This window comes from Diplotaxodon limnothrissa, linkage group LG11 (genome assembly GCF_057381915.1).
Source record: "Diplotaxodon limnothrissa isolate DT_005_m linkage group LG11, D_limnothrissa_male_GT1.1, whole genome shotgun sequence".
NCBI lineage: Eukaryota > Metazoa > Chordata > Actinopteri > Cichliformes > Cichlidae > Diplotaxodon > Diplotaxodon limnothrissa.
The window spans coordinates 354419-373798 of NC_140606.1; the positions used below are offsets into that span (position 1 = coordinate 354419).

A 19380-nucleotide genomic window follows, 5' to 3' on the forward strand; every position below is an offset into this window, starting at 1 on the left:
AGAAACCATTGGAATACAAGCATGCTGATCCACACAGGTATGCACACAGGTGTACACACGGGTGTTCACAGACGCGAACTACACCTTTCGTGGCTGCTGCCTCAAAGCACATTGTGCGCTGTCTGTCTGTGGTGTTGGAGGGAGAAAGGACCCAAAATGCAAGCAGTGGATGAAAATGCTAGTGATGTTTATTTACAAAGTGGAGGCAAAACAGGCAATGAGGGAGGACAATAAACTAAAGAAACCTAAACTGGGAAAACTAAATAACTAACCTGAGAAGATACCAAAAGGGATGAGAGACAGAGAGACGCAGATGAGGAACAGGACACCGTGGGACACCGTGGGACACCGAGGGACACCGAGGGACACCGTGGGACACCGAGGGACACCTTGGGACACCGTGGGACACCGTGGGACACCGAGGGACACCGAGTGACGCAGACGAACCGGCAACAGGCAGGAGAACACACAGGGCTTAAATACACACACCAGTAATCAGGGGATGAGAGACAGGAGGGCAACACAGCTGGGAGAAATCAGAGCTGACAGGACATGGGAAACGTAAACTGAACACACTCACATCAGACGGAGACCTTCACAATAAAACAGGAAACTCACAGACACAGAACCAGACAAGACACAGAACTAAACAGACAGATTCACAAGCAGACAGTGTGACACCATGGACAGACGGAGGGAACACAGAGAAGTGGGAGCAGGCAGGCAAAGAACAGAAACCTAACAAATGGCAAATCACAACAGAATACATACTCGGAATGAACAAAAGCATAAGGAAACACAAAACACTGAGTCGGCAGGCTCAGGACCATGACACTATCTTGCGTGCTGCACAATAGCGTTTAATATTTAGTATCTACTGTTATCTACTGCTAGCTAGTTTATTGTGATGGTGCTGTTTTTTTATTATGTTGCTCTTTTTTGTTTGTTTTCTCTTCTGTTTTTTTTTTCTCCATACAGGTGATCCAGGTGTTTTGTTTGTTTGTTTTTTCTTTCTTCCCCCCTTTCTCACGTCTCTTCTCCCCTCTGTTTTTCTTTCTCTCCCTCTCTTTCTTTTATTCTTTCTCCCTGTCCTATCCTCCAGTCATGTCTGTCCCGTTTGTAGCAACCGAAAATAAAATAAAATAAATACATAATTATAATAGAGGTCAATCAAATGGACCAATATGGCAAGGCCATGATGATCCACTTGGTAAAATAAATCCGCTTGGCATCTTTGTTGGCCTTAAGACAACAATTCTGATCGCTAAAGATCCAAACGGGGCAACAAAAAAGAAGGAAAAAAAAAAGTGATGCTACCTCTCAACTGAGCCGTACTATTGTTAATGTCGGTGCAGAAGCTCTTCCAGAGACATTGGTGCAGTCTGCTGAGTCCATAATGATGGCTGGATTATTCTGTCAGGCTCAGGAGAGACTCAGAAGCAGACCGTCTCAAAAGTTCACAATTTATTGACAAACTGACACCAAGTGCAGATATATACAGGTCAAGGTCACTGGAAGGGGGTCTCCGGGAAACACACAGGGCTATGTACAATAATCCTCCTCTGACGCTCAGCTTAGCTCTCACACTCCGGCTTTAAAGCTTACCATAGCGGCAGTCCTCAGGCTGGTAAGTTGAGTCTGGCACAGGGAGAAAAGAGCAGGTAAGTCACGGCACGAATGAAACTCTGAAGATAGCTAGAGTCTAGTGATGACACTGACGAGTGTTACACAATAATCCAGTGACGAAGCATTCTCAGCAGCCGCCTTAAGTAGTGAGCGTGATGATGAGATGATCGTTTGCAGGTGTCAGAGACAGGGGCTGGAGTCGCCATGACTCCGCCCCGGTAGAGACACAACAGAACAGAAAACACTTGTGGCCATACTGAGTCAACTGAGAAGGCACAGGGACCATGACACATGTACACTGATATTGATATGTCCTCACCACCACCCTCCCCTCCAAAAATCCAATGCCTCCTCCCATGCTTACCTCCCATTCGATGTGGACAGCAGCTCAGCCGAAGGCGCGATTGCACGATTGCAGCGTCCCAGATGCAGCTGTGCAGATTGGTATACTCCCCCATGTTGCTTGTCTGTGTTTCATGGTGTTATGGTGTGATGATATCTGTGCTTCTTATTTGCCATGGAGTTTTTGTCTTCTCGTCATGCTGACTCACTTTTGGGGATAAGTATGAGCAGAAATTCTTTTTTTCTCCTGAACTGCCCTTCTATGTTACACATTTCATTATTTTTTCCTTTTTGCTACCTAGCCTGACTTGTCTCCCCAATGTGATGTTTGTGCATTGTATGTACGGTAGGCAAGGTCTGTAATCTCAGCTGCAGGCAACTGCAACCGACAAATAAAGGCATTTATACAATACAATACAACCACATATTTTGTATTGGCCACTTACCTAACTGTGTGTGTTATACTTTATTTAATAAATGCTGAAATCCACTACCAGCAGCATAGAGCCTATCATATCAAACTGTTATGTAACACCATCGATCAGCTAAAATCACATTTGACAGGGTTAAATAATAAACTAAACTCATGTAATTCAAAAATCACCTGATTTGACGTTGTCTTTTAGTGAAAACTTAATTCAAATAGTGTAAAATAAATCATGGATACAAAACTATGAATAATATAAACTGCAAGAATCCACAAGGGTCTTCATCATTACGGTTCGTTTTCATGTTTTATACAAACTTAAGTGATACATGACATATGGAATGTTATACAGACATATTTGAATATTTCTAAGAATTATAACTGTGCTGTTGCCAACATACTGCACGATATTCTTGTTCAAGTGTTTCTGTGAAAAAGACAAGACTAGTTTCAAATGGTTAATGCAGTCTTGCTATTTATTAGATAAGTCACATGCATTAGGATACCTCAATACAATCATATTATGATTACAACTCAATTAAAAGCTACTGTGCCAATATTTTCAGCTTATATTACTGAAACATTTTCAAATGATGAGCTTGCAACAATGAGTGAAACAGTGAGAGCATGTGGAGAGTTTGGAAAAATCACATTAAGAAAGAGAAATCAAACATTTGGATTCATTTAATGAGCTTAGACTTGTTGAAAATGCAGAGGAGCTGGTTGTGAACTGAGCTTCAGAGAAACACAACATACTGAGATTCACTGTGAAGCTTTGAGTGGAAAAAGACAGAAAAACAACACGTGGATCCTGGAATAATGGGAGTTTCCATCTTTAAAGGACTGAAGAGGAAGAAGTTTACAAGGAATCATTTAGAACAGTTTAAAACATCAACTGTTTGAATCCATGAATCTGAAAACGTGTTTCTGAGTGAAGGAGACAGACATGTAGAGACTGAACTATCTGTTCAATAGTCAGAGTGTTTCTCTAACAGGAGGACACTCTTTACACTCCACTCAGCACAGAGTTACTGACGAACCAGGAGAAATACCTCTATTAATTAGCCCATACATAGGTAATGCAACTTTGATCCCAAATCCAAACCCAGGATAAAGAGTTTGAGTGAATGTGGTGTTGAAGGTGTGGAGGTGGATCAGAGTGTCAGAGGAGACACTGTAGAAGGACAGAGTGCCAGCAGGACAGTCCACGTAAATTGCAACTCTGTTAGAGACAGAGGAGGGCAATGAGGAGGGCAAGGAGGAGGTCAAGGAGGAGGTCAAGGAGGGCAAGGAGAGGGCAAAGGATAAGGTGGAGTGCAAGGAGAGCATGGAGGTCCCAGAGGGCACAGAGGAGGACAAGTAGGAAAGGAAGGAATAGATGGATGTTTTTCTGTTATTGTGCCTGACATAAAGAGGACCAAGAGCAGAGCACTCCAGATTCCAGGACTGATCATTCCATCCAAACAAACAGTCAGCACTGTTTCCTTTTCTTCCAATTTTACTGTAACTCACTGATATAGAAACATCTCCTCTCCACTCGACCTCCCAGTAACAACGACCAGTCAGACCATTGCTACACAGCAATTGAGGATGAACATCAAATCTGTCTGGATGATCAGGATATGACTGAACCTCCTCCACATGTCTCACCTTCCTGTTGTTGTCAGACAGTTTAAGTTTCCTGTTTACTGTGTTTGTGTCGATTGTGAGTTGACAGGAATCTGATGGAGAGAACAAACACAATCCAGCTGCAGTTATTGATCCATCATCTGTTCATTGATTGACACTTTGATGATGAGATGTGAGAAGAGTGATGTGACTAGGGATGGGTATCAAAAACCGGTTCTTGTTGAGAACCGGTTCCCATTGTTTCAATTCCTTGGAATTGTTTGCCATTTTTGCAAACGATTCCCTTATCGATTCCAGTCGCCCCGAATGATGTCACCACGTTACGGAGCGTCATTTACCTGGCAGGAAACACGGCGCCTAAATGGCTCAAATGCTCAAAAGCTTGGTTAAACTTTACGAGAACGGATGACAACAGGACAACTTGCAATACTTGCAAAGTAGATATTTTATTTAAGGGAGGAAACACTACAAATATCAAAAGCATTTGCTCACAAAACACGCGATGACCTTAAATGAATGTCGTGTTTTTAATTCCGCTCCGGACTCGTGAATCTCAACCCAGCAGCAGCGGTAACGTTTGCACGTCCTCTCCCGTTAATGCGGCACGTAAATAATCAACTAACAGTGCATATTATGTTAGCGCAATCTGCCTTATTACAAACCTGCCATTACTGTGCATTTAGTGACCATGATGAGAGAGACAGAGTCTGGCTCAGATGCTGGCAGTTCTCGCTGCAGTCTACCGGTAGTGTCTCCTTTCAGGCCAGGATAGACGAATGTCACCAAGCAGTGACTAAGTTTGTGGTAAAAGGCTTGAACCCATTTGCCACAGCAGATGATTTTCAGTAAGTGAATGTGTTTAATTGTAGGCAGGGACATTACTGGATATTCTTGTGTAATTGCTACAGAATCATTTATGTTATACTTTGTTATTGCTACAGAAGAATATTTATTTTATTATTTTACATTTACAATTTTTTTCCTGGGGACCCTGTGACACCCCATTGAAGAGCCGTAGGCTGTGGATCTCTTAAGATCTCACTGTTGGGTTTGTAAGGTCATGTTACTCCTAAATTTCTATCTTGTTCAAAGAGAAGATATAAAACAAAGTTCTAAGCTAATCGACCTTAGTGTTCTCCTTTTTTTTAAAAAAAGAATCGATAAGAGAATCGATAAAGAATCGAATCGTTAAACAGAATCGAAAATGGAATCGGAATCGTGAAAATCTTATCAATACCCATCCCTAGATGTGACAGTTTGAAGATAGTTGAATGTGTGCTGCTTTGTTTTCATGAATCCCATTAAAAACACACTTACACTTCCTCAGACCTGGTCTCAACCATTGGACTCCAGCAGGCTCCACCCTGAAAGGAGGAGGGGGGGTCAGACCAGCACAGTCTCTTTTAGCACGCACACATGGATATTACATGGCTCTCATATACATACTATTAGACACTGATAAAGGAACAGTCTAACATTTTCACGAATACACTTCAATCCATACGTGGATCAAACTGATGATGATTTGGACTGATCCTGGATCTTTCAGTACAACACTGTATTGAATGAAATATGACAGATTCAAACTGTCACCTTCATTATCTTTTATCTCTCTGTTTTTCTCCTCTTGGTGTCAGTGTGGTTACTGTACATGACCTCTGAAAGTCTGAAAATTCATTTGTCATTAAGATCACTTCCAGTCTGAGTTATTGTCACATTGCCAAGACAAACTGGGAAGTAGAAAATCATTCATTTTACAATATTTATTCTATTCCATCAAATTAGAACAATAGATATTAAACTGTGACTGCTCTTGGTTAGCATACAACCAAGAATTCCAGAACACACACAGGATGTGTGTGTTCTGGAATTCAATGCTTCCGCGATGATGGCGCCTGTGTTTGGCTCAGCCGCTGCCGGTTGCAGTTTTTCTCGCTCTACTCTAGTGCTATTTTTTTCGACCTTACTGCTCTCCTTTTTTGTCTCTGATGTATTGGCCGCTTTAGTCTACGATCGTCTGATGCTGCTGGCAATTCGCTCCACTATGGTGGGCCTGGATACCTCCTCTTCCTACAACGGTATGTTCCACCCTCCATTGCCAGAGTCTGGATTTTCAACAGACGTTGCCAACAGGTACCCTTCTGGGCTCACGTAAATTGCGGAGCAGAAGAGGTAAAAGAGCAGGTTCAGCTGGTAAGCGACGCCTAGCATCTCTGGTCACCTGTGCTCAGACAGCTCGTATGGAGGGGAATTTTTCTTCCATGTCCCTACTTGATCATGTAGGGCCTGGACCTATGGGACCGTGTTACCTTACAAATGTTTATCGAGACTCTCCAGTTGTCTGGCCCTCTGTCCCTGCAATGAATGGAATTTACGTCCCTCAGTTCTGTTAGTGACATGACTTCTACCTCACTGAGCATGGCGCTTCTCAATGGCTGATCAATAACCAATAAAACATTCTTGTTGAATTAATTTATTCTTTCCAAAAAAATTACATTTTTTTATTTTGAACTGAAACTTGGCAGTGTGACGGTGTCTGACTTTTGACCCTCATTCTATTATATTTAACTTTATATTTCTCTACTACTGCTAATTTTCTGATGTTTTTAATTTGGTGTTGCCTGTCTCTAATGATGTTGATTTATTAAGAAATCTTTTTAATAATTAGTCTTTCTATTTTAGATAGTATTTGTCCTTTTAAATCCAGATTAGCTCCTGTCTTAAAATCATCCCCCTGCATAAACAACAGCATTCGCTGCTTAAAATGTGCGTGTCAACCTTTTAGCTTCTTTTAATGCTTCAATTCAAAATGCAAGGGCTGCCTATTTCTCTGACTTAGTCTCAAAGAGTAGAGGTAACCCCAAGGTACTTTTTGATACCATTAGTGATATTGTTGCTCCAGCTCCACCTGCTGTCCCAATTTCATCAAATGATGACTGAAAATTTTCTTTCTTTCTTTGTTGAAAAAGTTAGCAAGGTGAGGAACAATATCTCTCCTTCTGTGTACCTCTTGTCTTCTCCAAATTCTTCTAGGCCTGTGTTAGAATGATATTACTTGACATGCTTTAATACGAAGCACTCCGGGTCATCTTAAAAAGGTAAGCACCACCTTTAATCAAAAGTGTGCACATTGGAGCTTATATAAATTGTCTGTTCGCTAAGTTGTTGTCAATTTGCTGCAGTAGACAAAGGCTAGAGACCCGTGGGACGGGAACTAGGGTGGCAATCTGGGAAGTTGAGGACCCCAGAATAGCTATATCGAGGTGTGGGATCCTCGTCACAGTTGAAAGCCTGCACGAGGGCGGGCCCAAGTTTTTCGGCTGCCTAGATTCCGTGCAGAGGGGAGCGAGCTCGTTGTAGTGCCTCTAAATTCAAATTTTATTTGTCATGTACACAGTCATACACAGTACGATATGTAGTGAAATGCTTGGACAACTGCTCGTGACCTAAAGAAAACAAAAAAGGAAAAGGCTATGAATAAGATAGGAAATAAATATGAAAAATTAAAAAGGGTAAATTTAACTAGGAAGGAATAAAATATAAATTAAGGTTAAAAATGAAATAACTGTACAACACAAATTAGAATGAAGGGTAAATTTAACTGGGAAAGAATAAGATAAAATATATAAATTAAAGTTGAAAATAAAATAACTGTACAACACAAATTAGAATGAAGGGTAAATTTAACTGGGAAAGAATAAGATAAAATATATAAATTAAAGTTGAAAATAAAATAACTGTACAACAAAATACACAATACACAATATAGAACTATATAAGAATGTATGAAGAAATATAAATAAATATATACACAATAACAGCAGCTGTACAAGTATTAACTGGAAGTGAAGAATGTAGTGACCAGTGTTGTGCAATCCACATTATGTCTTGTGCAGTGCAAATATGCTTAAAGTGATTTAAGTGATGAAGTGAAAACAATGTCCAGAATGTCCAGTGTGTGTGTAAGAACCATATGTGTGGGTCAGTACTGTGTGGTGGTGTGATTGAGAGACCGTATCGCCTGCGGGAAGAAGCTCCTCCTCAGTCTCTCTGTGTTGGTCTTCAGGGAGCGGAATTGCTTTCCTGACCTCAACAGAGAGAACAGTCTGTTGTTGGGATGGCTGAGGTCCTTCACGATCTTCCTGGCCTTGGTCCAGCACCGCCTGCTGTAGATTGAGTGCAGGTCAGGGAGCTCGGAGCGGATGGTGCGCTCAGCTGACCGCACAACCCTCTGTAGAGCTCGTCTGTCCTGCATGGTGCTGTTCCCGAACCAGGTTAAGATGTTTCCCGTCAGGATGCTCTCAATGGTGCACGAGTAAAAGTTCCTGAGCACCTTGGAGGGCAGTTGGAAGTCTCTCAAGCGTCTGAGGTGGTAGAGACGCTGACGGGCCTTTTTCACCACGGTGTTGATGTGACAGGACCATGACAGGTCCTGCGTGATGTGAACTCCGAGGTATTTGAAGCTGTCCACTCTCTCCACTGGGCACTCGTTGATGACGGGGGTCTGGTAGTTCCTCTCCTGCTTAGTGCTGAAGTCCACTATCAGCTCCTTTGTCTTACTGACGTTTAGAAGGAGGTTGTTCCTCTGGCACCAGTTCTCCAGATTCCTAATCTCCTTCAGGTAGGCCGTCTCGTTGTTATCAGAGATCAGGCCCACCACGACGGTGTCGTCAGCAAACTTGATGATGGTGGTGGAGCTGGTAGTGGCCACACAGTCATATGTGTACAAAGAGTACAGCAGGGGGCTCAGAACACACCCCTGGGGGGCTCCAGTGCTGAGAGTGGTGGAGGCTGAGACATGTCCGCCCATCCTTACTGCCTGTGGTCTGCCAGTTAGGAAGTTGGAGATCCACTGACACATAGATGAGCTGAGTCCCAGATGCTCCAGCTTGGTGGTGAGTGTGGAGGGAATTATGGTATTAAATGCAGAGCTGTAGTCTATGAAGAGCATTTTAACATAATTCCCCCTTCTAGTGTCCAAGTGAGTGAGTGATGTGTGGAGGAGATGAGAGATGGCATCGTCTGTGGAACGATTTGGACGGTAAGCGAACTGTAGTGGGTCCAGTGTGTCTGGTAGTGAAGAAATGATGAAGTCTCTGACCAGGCGTTCAAAGCACTTCATCACTACTGAGGTGAGGGCTACAGGGCGATAGTCATTGAGAGAAGCAGGGTGGGGTTTCTTCGGGACAGGAACAATGATGGACTCTTTGAAGCATGTGGGGATCACCGACTGAGATAAAGAAATGTTGAATATCTCAGTGAACACAGGAGCTAGCTGGTATGCGCAGTCTCTGAGGATACGACCTGGGATGCCGTCTGGTCCTGCTGCTTTCCTGGTGTTCACTCTCTTGAAGGCTCTCCTTACTTCATGCTCGGAGATGACGAGCACGTTTCCGGTGCTGGCAGTATCTTCCTATCTGCAGCCGTTAGCGCCGCTAGCACTAGCATTGTTGGAGTCCTTAGCTGCAGCCTCGAAGCGAGAATAGAAAGTGTTCAGCTCGTCTGCCAGAGTCACGGCCGCGTTCCTTAGTCCCCTCCACAGGCTCCTAGAGTCACTCTGTTGGAGTTGTGACTCTAGTTTCCTCCCGTAGCGCTGCTTCGCCTCTTTCACCGCCCTCCGCAAGTTATATGACGCGGCTTTGTACGGGTCCATGTCCCCCGTCGTGAGTCCCGTGTTGTAGGCAGCGGTGCGGGATCTCAGAGCGTCGCGGATGGTTTTATCCACCCACGGCTTCTGGTTGGGAAACGTTGTGATAGTCTTTGTCTCCACGGTATCATCCGCTAGTTTCCCGATGAATCCCACAACCGCTTCCGTAAACACGTTGACATCATCATCGGAGCTGTTTCTGAACATGCCCCAGTCTGCGTCATCGAGTGCGTCCTGTAACGCGGCCACCGATTGATCCGTCCAGCGCGCGACCTTCCTCTGAACCGGAACTTCCTGTTTCAGCCTTTGTTTGTATTTTGGCATGAGGAAGATGGAGGCGTGATCAGATTTGCCAAACGGAGGGCGGGATTGTGCCTTGTAGCCGTCCTTGACCGTAGTGTAGCAGTGGTCCAGTGTCCTTTCACCTCTGGTGGGGCAGGTGATGTGTTGATAAAAGTTCGGCGCCTATGTACCGGTTTGGTACAGATGCTGCCTCCAATTACTGAGACAATTGGATAGTGACTTCAGGCACCCTACTTGCTCTGGGAGACTTCAGGGCCATAGCTGGAAGATGCATTACTATAACAGCATTAGAAGCGGTGCAGATTATAGCAAGAGTTGTGGATCTTCCTGACACCACACCTTACTGCCGTGTGCAGGAGAGTGGGGAATGCTGTCAGACAGAAGTACCCGAACCCAAATGCTTCGGTGATTACTAAGTTTGAGTGGAAACCAGATGGGTGGCATCGTCCGCATAACTGCAGCCGTAGCACCAATCCGTCTGTCCATCTCCGGCTCCCTTCTCCCATCACTCGCGAACAAGACCCCGAGATACTTGAACTCCTCCACTTGTGGCAGGAACTCGTCCCTGACCCGGAGTGGGCAAAAGTTATGAACAGAATCGTGACAAAGGGCAGCCCTGGCGGAGCCCATCACCCACCGGGAACGAGTACGACTTATTGCCGGCTATGCGAACCAAGCTATTGCAACGGTTGTATAGGGATCGAATGGCCCGTAGCAATGGGCCAGACACCCCGTACTCCCGCAGCACCTCCCACAGGACACCCCGAGGGACATGGTCGAATGCCTTCTCCAAGTCCACAAAACACATGTAGACTGGTAGAGCTGGTGCAGTGTTCCACAACCAGGACGAAAACCACATTGTTCCTGCAAAAGCAGCAGGAAGCTTTTCACCATCAGGTTGCAGTTTCTCAGCATAAAAAAAGAAGGCACCGAGTTGCCAGTTCTCCATCCCTCCTTTGCAAAATTCTGCAGCAAACCTCGGCACCGGGTTGCCAGGATCTCAGCCACTCATCCCTCCTTGACTAAACTGCAGCAAACGGGGCACTGGGTTGCTAGGTTCTCAGCCACTCATCCCTCTTTTGCAAATTATGCAGCAAACCTCAGCACCGACCTGCCAGGCTTTCAGCCACTCATTCCTCCTTTGCTAAACTCTGCAGCAAACCTCGGCACTGGGTTGCCAGGTTTCCTTTATCCCTCATTCGCAAAAGCAGCAGTTGTCAATCCCCCAGTTCTCAATGCAAAATGCAGCATGCTTTGGCACAGAGTTGCCAGCTTCCCTACATATGCTAAAGATTTTTTTTAAAAAGACACTGGGTTGCCAGGTTTTCCTTCATCTCCCATTTGCAACGCAGCATTAAGCTTCTCTACTACCAAACTGCCAGTTTCTCCGCATCTATCATCGCAAAGCAGCGGCAAACCCTTCTAGGACTTTGGTGTCAGATTCTTGCTATATCTATAATTTCCAAACTTCAGCGACAAGCTTCTTACACCTGAGTTGCCAGGCCCTGCCCATCTATCATGGCAAAAGCAGCAGCGAAATCTTCTAGCAGGTTCCTTCTATATCCATCATTCGTAATCGCAGCAGTGATCTTCTTCCACCACTTTGCCAGTTTCTCTGCATCCGTTATTGCAAAGCAGTAGTAAACCCCTCTGGCACCGAGATGCCAGGTTCTCTCTTTATTCCTCATTCGCAAATGCAGCAGGATGCTTTTGACACCGTGATGCCAGGTTCTCTTCCTCTGTCCCTCCTTTACGAATGCAATATCAAGCTTGACACCGAGATGCCAGGTTCTCTCTTTATCCCTCATTCGCAAACGCAGCAGCATGCTTTCTAATATAGAGTTGCCAGTTTCTCTGCTCGGCACCGCGATGCCAGATTCACTGCCATCTTTCCTGCCTTCGCAAAGCACCGGCGAACCTTCGTGGCACCGGGATGCCAGGTTCTGTTCTCTATCGCTCCTTTTAAGACATCCAAACTGCGCCGTGCACATAATCCTTCGTGGCGTCCCTTCACTTCTCATGTGCTTTCACCAGCATCATCAGGCATCCACCCTCGACACAATCGACCCTCTAATCAGTCTTTCAATTCATCAAATCTTCCCAAGCTGCTGCTGTCACTTCTGTTCATTCAGAAATCAGCTCAGTCGTTATCCCTACCTTATCGGAAGTAATTAACCAGCTGAGCACCCCCTCAAGTCAGATCATTTTTAAAACTAACAGTGTGAGATCTCCCAGACAGGTAGGATCTCAGCCATGATAAAACATTTCCCGTAACTCCAATAAATTGTTCTAGACTATCCAATAAAATACAGTAATCCACAGTGACAAATGCAACACTGAGATCCAGCAATAATAAAACTGAAGAGCGATCATTGTCTGCATTTACCAGTAGATCTTTTACCACTTTGACTAAAGTGATTTGGTCTAAAAGCAGACTGAAATGGTTCAAACAGATTGTCTGTTGACAAATGCTCAGTGAGCTGCTAAAAAACCACTTTTCCAAAGACCTTAGATAAGAAAGACAAATATGAGATGGGTCTATAGTTTGCAACTATGTCAACATCCAGTCCGACTCAAGATTGGTACTACCACAGCTGATTTAAAACATTCAGGGAAGACTCCGGTTGTTAACGAAGTATTTAAAAGAAACAGAATGTAGGGTCCTAATACAGACAGTTCGTCAGAGAAATCCGTGTACTGTGAATACACGTGGAAGATGGCGCCAGCAGTATGCATGGCGACACGTCCGTCAACTCTGCTAGCTTTGCTTTGGCTTATCCTTTTCTATTTTATCCCAAAATGCGCTCGCTCTGCATGTGTACAATCACCAGTTACTCTTAGAAATCAAAGCATCGTATGACCTGGCACTTAAACAAACGGAGACAGGAGATGAGGAGGATATGGGCCTCCTCCACCACTTTTTGAGCCCTGTATTCCGGTTTATCTGTGCCAACACTCCTACACCACTTCCTGGAAGAAGCGTCCGAGGAAACGAGGAAAGCGGGCTGGTACACTCATCAAAGTCTGAGCTCTTCTCCATGCTTCTCGTGGAACTACTGGACCAGCAGAGTGCATCTTTAGATGGATCCTGCCTGTTGTCGCAAACTCCAAATGGCTTTACTAAATGTAAGATCATTAGCAAACAAGACGTTTGTATTAAACGACTTGCTAAAGTCACAACAGTTGGAATTTCTGTTTCTGACAGAAACATGGCTTCAACCCGGTGAGTCTGTAGCTTTTTCGGAACTGGTTCCTCTTAATTTCTCATTCTTCAGTCTCCCTTAGCCCTCTGGTAGGGGGGGAGGCTCGATTTCATTGCCATCAAACATTACAGCACGACTCATTTTCTAGTTTTGAACTCCAGCTGTTTGAGTTACACCTGAATTCTGCTGCGCCTTTGCTGTGTGCCCTCATATACTGCCCTCCCAAGTTTAACAAGGATTTTATCAAAGAGTTTTCAGGTTTTATGGCTGGAATCGTTCTTAAATTTGACAGTTTTTTAATCCTTGGTGATTTTAACATCCATGTCTGCTGTGACTCTAAACTTTTGGTCAAGGACTTTTTAAATATTATTGACTCTTTTAACTTGACCCAGTGGGTTACCGGTCCCACGCATGAAAAAGGTCACACACTGGACTTGGTGCTCTCCCACGGGCTAGATGTGTGCATCACAGAAATATCCGAAATATCTCCGATCATCTTCCTGTGTTGTTCACTCTAACGCTGTGCTGCTCGGTAGATAAGCCGTACGTCCCAGCACGCAAAAAGTGAGCGCTTAATGCTCTAACAGCGCCCGCTTTTTCTGCTGCCTTTATGGACTCTGGAATAATGAACTCTAACTGTAAAAGTGTTGAGGACCTTTCGGACATTCTTCATTCTACCTGCACTGATATCTTGGACTCTATTGCTCCGCTCAGGACTGTGCGCGCTAAGCATTTATCAGAGCCGTGGTTAAATGAACATACGCGCTCCCTCAGACGTGACTACAGACGCGCTGAAAGGAGATGGAAAAAGGACAGATTGCATGTTTCCCTACAGATTTTAAGGACTCGTCTTTCTGCTCACCAAGAAGCTGTAAAAACTGCAAAGACAAAGTTTGTCTCAAACTTAGTGTCAGTAAACAGTCACAGGCCTCAGGTACTTTTTAATGTCCTTAATCGCTTTCTTAGTTCACGTGATAATTCTGGAGTCACTTCTTCACCAAGTATGTGCGATGATTTTTTAGCATTTTTTAATGACAAGATCCTATCGATTAGGGCCCTTGTCTCGTTGTCTGCTGCTTCAGATCCAAGTCTTTCTCCTGTGTGCTCAGCTGTCTTAGAGCAGTTTGATCCCGTCTCCCTTAATGACTTGATCACGGTAGTTAGTAACCTAAGATCATCACACTGCCCCTCTGATTGTCTCCCTCCAAGCTTGCTTAAAAGCACTTTTAATACTGTTGGGCCTTTTATCCTGAGATTAATTAATATGTCCCTGCGTCCCATCATGCTTTAAACAAGCTATAGTTGAGCTTCTTCTTAAAAAACCTGGACCCAACTGTTCTGTCCAACTACAGGCCTATCTCAAAGCTTCCTTTTCTATCTAAAGCAGGCATGTCCAAAGTCCGGGCCGTGATTGGCCTGCGGGCAGATTTAATGTGGCCCACAGCTTCAGTCTAATTATGTATAATTTATGGCTCACTTTCCAAGTCTGAATAAATAAATCCTGGCTTTAGAGGTGTAATTCCTTTTTTCACCACATGGTGGCTGCACATTTTTTCTGCTACTTGCACCTGTGCTGCGAGCCCGCCCTTCTCTGCTCATTTCTGCCATGGCGACTGTTAGATTTATATTGTTTATTGTCATTTATGCTTAGAAATATTTAACCATATGTTGTCAAGGCTCGGCTGTGTGGCAGGCAGGAGGAGGACCCAAAATGCAGGACTCACAGGCACGAGGGAATGAACTCAAAAAGGCAGCTTTATTGCTGAAGAGGCAGGACATAGGAAATACAAAACTAAACTGGGAAAAGTAAACTAACACTCGGAGAGAGAGACACAGGGAAATCCACGCAGCATGAGGGACGACGTCACGCTGAACAGAGGGAGACGCAGACAGAAATACACAGAGGGTTAACGAGGGAAGTGGGAACACACGGGGAACACAGGTGACACTGATAATCATAACGAGACAGGGCGGGGTGAACTGAACACTGACGGGAGAGGTGAAACAGGAAGTACAGAGGTTCAGACAGGAGGAGAGAGAGCACGAGTAGAACACCAACGTAACAGGCAGGGGAGACACGGAATAAACACGAAAGGGGACGAGGGCTCATAAATACATAGAGGGCACACAGGGGGAAGAGAGAGCACGGGGAGAACTTAGACATAATGGGCAGGGGAAGCATGGAATAAAACATAAGGAGAGACGAGGGCTCACAGATACACAGAGGGGCACACAGGGGGTAAGAGCCATGAAGGGAGAACACTTAGGGAACAACACAACAGGGCAACTCAGAAAACATGGCCTAAGCAAGGAACAAAATACAAACATACAAGGAAACTAAGAACACTGGGCCAACATGGCCCAGGACCATGACAGTACCCCCCCCCCTCAAGGGCTGGCTCCAGACAGCCCAAACACAGAAAAACAAAACCAAACAGAAAACAACCCAGGGCGGGCCGCGGGGGCCCAGGACGGAGGGCCCGGAACAGAAAACAAAAGAAGAGCACAGCAAACACCGGAGCCCAAGAAAATAACCCAAACACAGAGCAGTTCAGGGGGCCGACCATGCGGAAGGCAACGGCGGAGACGTGGAAACAGTTCAGGAGGCCGACCGTGCGGAAGGCAACGGCGGAGACGTGGAAACAGTTCAGGAGGCCGGCCGTGCGCAAGGCAACGGCGGCGACGTGGAAACAGTTCAGGAGGCCGGCCGTGCGCAAGGCAACGGCGGCGGTGAAGGAGACGACGGAGCAGTTCAGGAGGCCGACCGCGCGGGAGGCGGCGGCGACGATGACAGCGCTGGTCCGGGGGCCGACCGTGCGGAAGGCGACGGCGGCCACCCAGGCGAAGGCGGTCCGGGGGCTGGCCGTGCGGAAGGCGACGGCGGCCACTCAGGCGATGACGGTCCGGGGGCCGGCCGCGCGGAAGGCAGCGGCGGCGGCTCTCCAGTGTCAGGCGTACTGGCCGAGGCCCGGTGGGCACAGGACCAGTCGAGACGGGACCAGTCAAGGCGGGACCAGGCGAAGCACAGGCTGAGGCTGCAGCAGACGAAGGCTCTGAGGAGGCTGCAGCAGACGAAGGCTCTGAGGAGGCTGCAGCAGACGAAGGCTCTGAGGCCGGGCCAGACGAGGACGAAGACTCTGAGGCCGGGCCAGACGAGGACGAAGACTCTGAGGCCGGGCCAGACGAGGACGAAGACTCTGAGGCCGGACCAGGCGGAGCTGCAGAGGCTGAGGCCGGACCAGGCGGAGCTGCAGAGGCTGAGGCCGGACCAGGCGTAGCAGAAGCACAGGCAGAGGCTGGCCCAGGCGATGACGAAGCGGTCGCAGATGGCGGCTGGACAGGCTCCTCGGGCCCTCCAGCTGATGCGGCGTGAGGCTGGACAGGCCCCTCGGACCCTCCAGCGGAGACAGGAGGCTGAACGGGCCCCTCGGACCCTCCAGCGGAGACAGGAGGCTGAACGGGCCCCTCGGACCCTCCAGCGGAGACAGGAGGCTGAACGGGCCCCTCGGACCCTCCAGCGGAGACAGGAGGCTGAACGGGCCCCTCGGACCCTCCAGCGGAGACGAGGAGGTGCTGGCCGGGCTCACTGGAACCCCCAGCGGACGAGGTAGATGGCGGCGTGGGAGCCACGGAGTCCTGGATGAGCTCATCCGAGCTTCCAGCAGGAGCTGATGTAGAGCCAGAGAGGTTTGGGACCCCTGGCTGAATGTTAAGCCGAACAGAAGACCGTATTGCTATCGGGGACTGGGCCAATGGTTCAGGTGCGAGCTGAGCTACTGGAGAGGCGGATGAGAGTGGGAGCTGAGCTACTGATGGTGGTGAAGTAGATAACTGCACGGGGGACTGAACTGAGGGCGTCTGCACTGGCACAGGGGACTGAACTGATGTCTGTTGTAACGGAGGTGGTGAGAGTGGAGTAGGCAGTGGAGTAGATGACTTCACAGGAGAATGAACCAGAGGTGAGTGCACAGGAGATTGAGCTAGAGGTGGTAGTGATAGTTGAGGGGAAAGTGGAGCTGGTGATTGAGTGGATGACTGTGCTAAGGGATGCTGCACTGGGGACACTGGAGACTGCACTGGGGACACTGGAGACTGCACTGGGGACACTGGAGACTGCACTGGGGACACTGGAGACTGCAGTGATGGTTGTAGTGGAGGTGTAACGGGTGAAGGAGTGGCTGAAGTGGCTGTGGGTCGGACGGCTAGTGGCTCAGCTACAGGGTATGGTAACGGCAGGGCTATGGGTTGAATGACTGACTGAGTAGCAGCCTGAGTGGCTGGGTGTAGTGACGGTTGTGGTGGAAGAGAAACAGGTGGTAGTGTGGATGATGGAGCTAAGGGCGACTGAGTGGCAGACCGAACTGATGACTGAAGCGATGGTAGAGGTGAAAATGGAGCTTGTGGTGGAGTTAATGGCTGAGCTAGCGGGGACACAGGAGACTGAACTGAGGGTGGCTGCGAGGGAGCTAACTGAACTGAGGGTGGCGGCGAGGGAGCTAACTGAGCTGTGAAGGGCTGCGAGGGAGCTAACGGAGCTGTGAAGGGCTGCGAGGGAGCTAACGGAGCTGTGAAGGGCTGCGAGGGAGCTAACGGAGCTGTGAAGGGCCGCGAGGGAGCTAACGGAGCTGTGAAGGGCTGCGAGGGAGCTAACAGAGCTGTGAAGGGCTGCGAGGGAGCTAACGGAGCTGTGAAGGGCTGCGCAGGCGATAAGCAGCTCGCATTGACTTCCGCCACACAAAACACAGCCCCTGAATGAACAGTCATAATGTCTGGAAAAGACACAGAGTTCTCACTCACCACAGCAGGTGAATTAGAAGGCCGAATGTCCGGCTGTGGGGTGGCGCGTCGGCGGCGTGAATGCCGTTTTCTTCGGGAAGCCGGAGGTGCGGTGATGGAGGAAACCGGCAACGACGGAGAGATCGCGGCCGGCTCCTCATCCTCCGACCACATTGCTGCGAGAAAAGCAGCGGGTGAGTGACAGTCAGAGTGGAGGGTGGATGGAGAGGAGTCCAGTGGCAGCAGCGTGGAAACGTTTCCCGATTGTGGCGGTCGCTGTTGCGGTATGACGAGCTCGCGAATTTGTACTGTCTCCTTGGCTTTCTGCAGATTGGACAGTAGGCCCGAAAATCCTGAGAGCTCGTGGAGATGGGGATTCCCTTTGAGAATAGCCTCGATGGCGTTTATCCCAATGGACACGGCTTTAATGTCCGAGGCGTGGGAAACTCGCTCCCACAGGCCGAAGATGCGGGCCAAATCGCTTTCCCGGGAGGAGCCTGCTGGGTCCATGTCTGGTGACGTCGTACTGTCAAGGCTCGGCTGTGTGGCAGGCAGGAGGAGGACCCAAAATGCAGGACTCACAGGCACGAGGGAATGAACTCAAAAAGGCAGCTTTATTGCTGAAGAGGCAGGACATAGGAAATACAAAACTAAACTGGGAAAAGTAAACTAACACTCGGAGAGAGAGACACAGGGAAATCCACGCAGCATGAGGGACGACGTCACGCTGAACAGAGGGAGACGCAGACAGAAATACACAGAGGGTTAACGAGGGAAGTGGGAACACACGGGGAACACAGGTGACACTGATAATCATAACGAGACAGGGCGGGGTGAACTGAACACTGACGGGAGAGGTGAAACAGGAAGTACAGAGGTTCAGACAGGAGGAGAGAGAGCACGAGTAGAACACCAACGTAACAGGCAGGGGAGACACGGAATAAACACGAAAGGGGACGAGGGCTCATAAATACATAGAGGGCACACAGGGGGAAGAGAGAGCACGGGGAGAACTTAGACATAATGGGCAGGGGAAGCATGGAATAAAACATAAGGAGAGACGAGGGCTCACAGATACACAGAGGGGCACACAGGGGGTAAGAGCCATGAAGGGAGAACACTTAGGGAACAACACAACAGGGCAACTCAGAAAACATGGCCTAAGCAAGGAACAAAATACAAACATACAAGGAAACTAAGAACACTGGGCCAACATGGCCCAGGACCATGACATATGTAGCACCCAACTCAAGTAGCTCTGGATTAACCCTCGGTTAAGATGGTGATAGTACTCTGAGCGGGGCCCTGGGTACGTTACTTATTTTATTGGTAAACAGGAGAAACGATAGCTAACCAGTTTTAACCTTTGTACTTAGAAATCTTAATGTTGGCGGTGCCTCCACTTAGTGAAAATAAGGAGTTCTGTC

The 19380-nt window shown here is 47.4% G+C and overlaps 1 protein-coding gene across 1 annotated transcript in view; it reads right to left on the reverse strand.

Moving 5' to 3' along the window:
• Positions 1-3412: 3412 nt before the first annotated feature.
• The window catches only part of LOC146622165 (NACHT, LRR and PYD domains-containing protein 3-like), an 83269-nt gene continuing 67301 nt past the window's right edge, over positions 3413-19380 (reverse strand). Inside the window, exons 11-12 of the mRNA XM_085366074.1 lie at positions 5342-5388; positions 3413-4116 (exon numbers count right to left, since the gene is read on the reverse strand). Coding sequence (XP_085222200.1) covers positions 3413-4116; positions 5342-5388 — 751 coding nt within the window. The remainder of the gene's footprint in view (positions 4117-5341; positions 5389-19380) is intronic.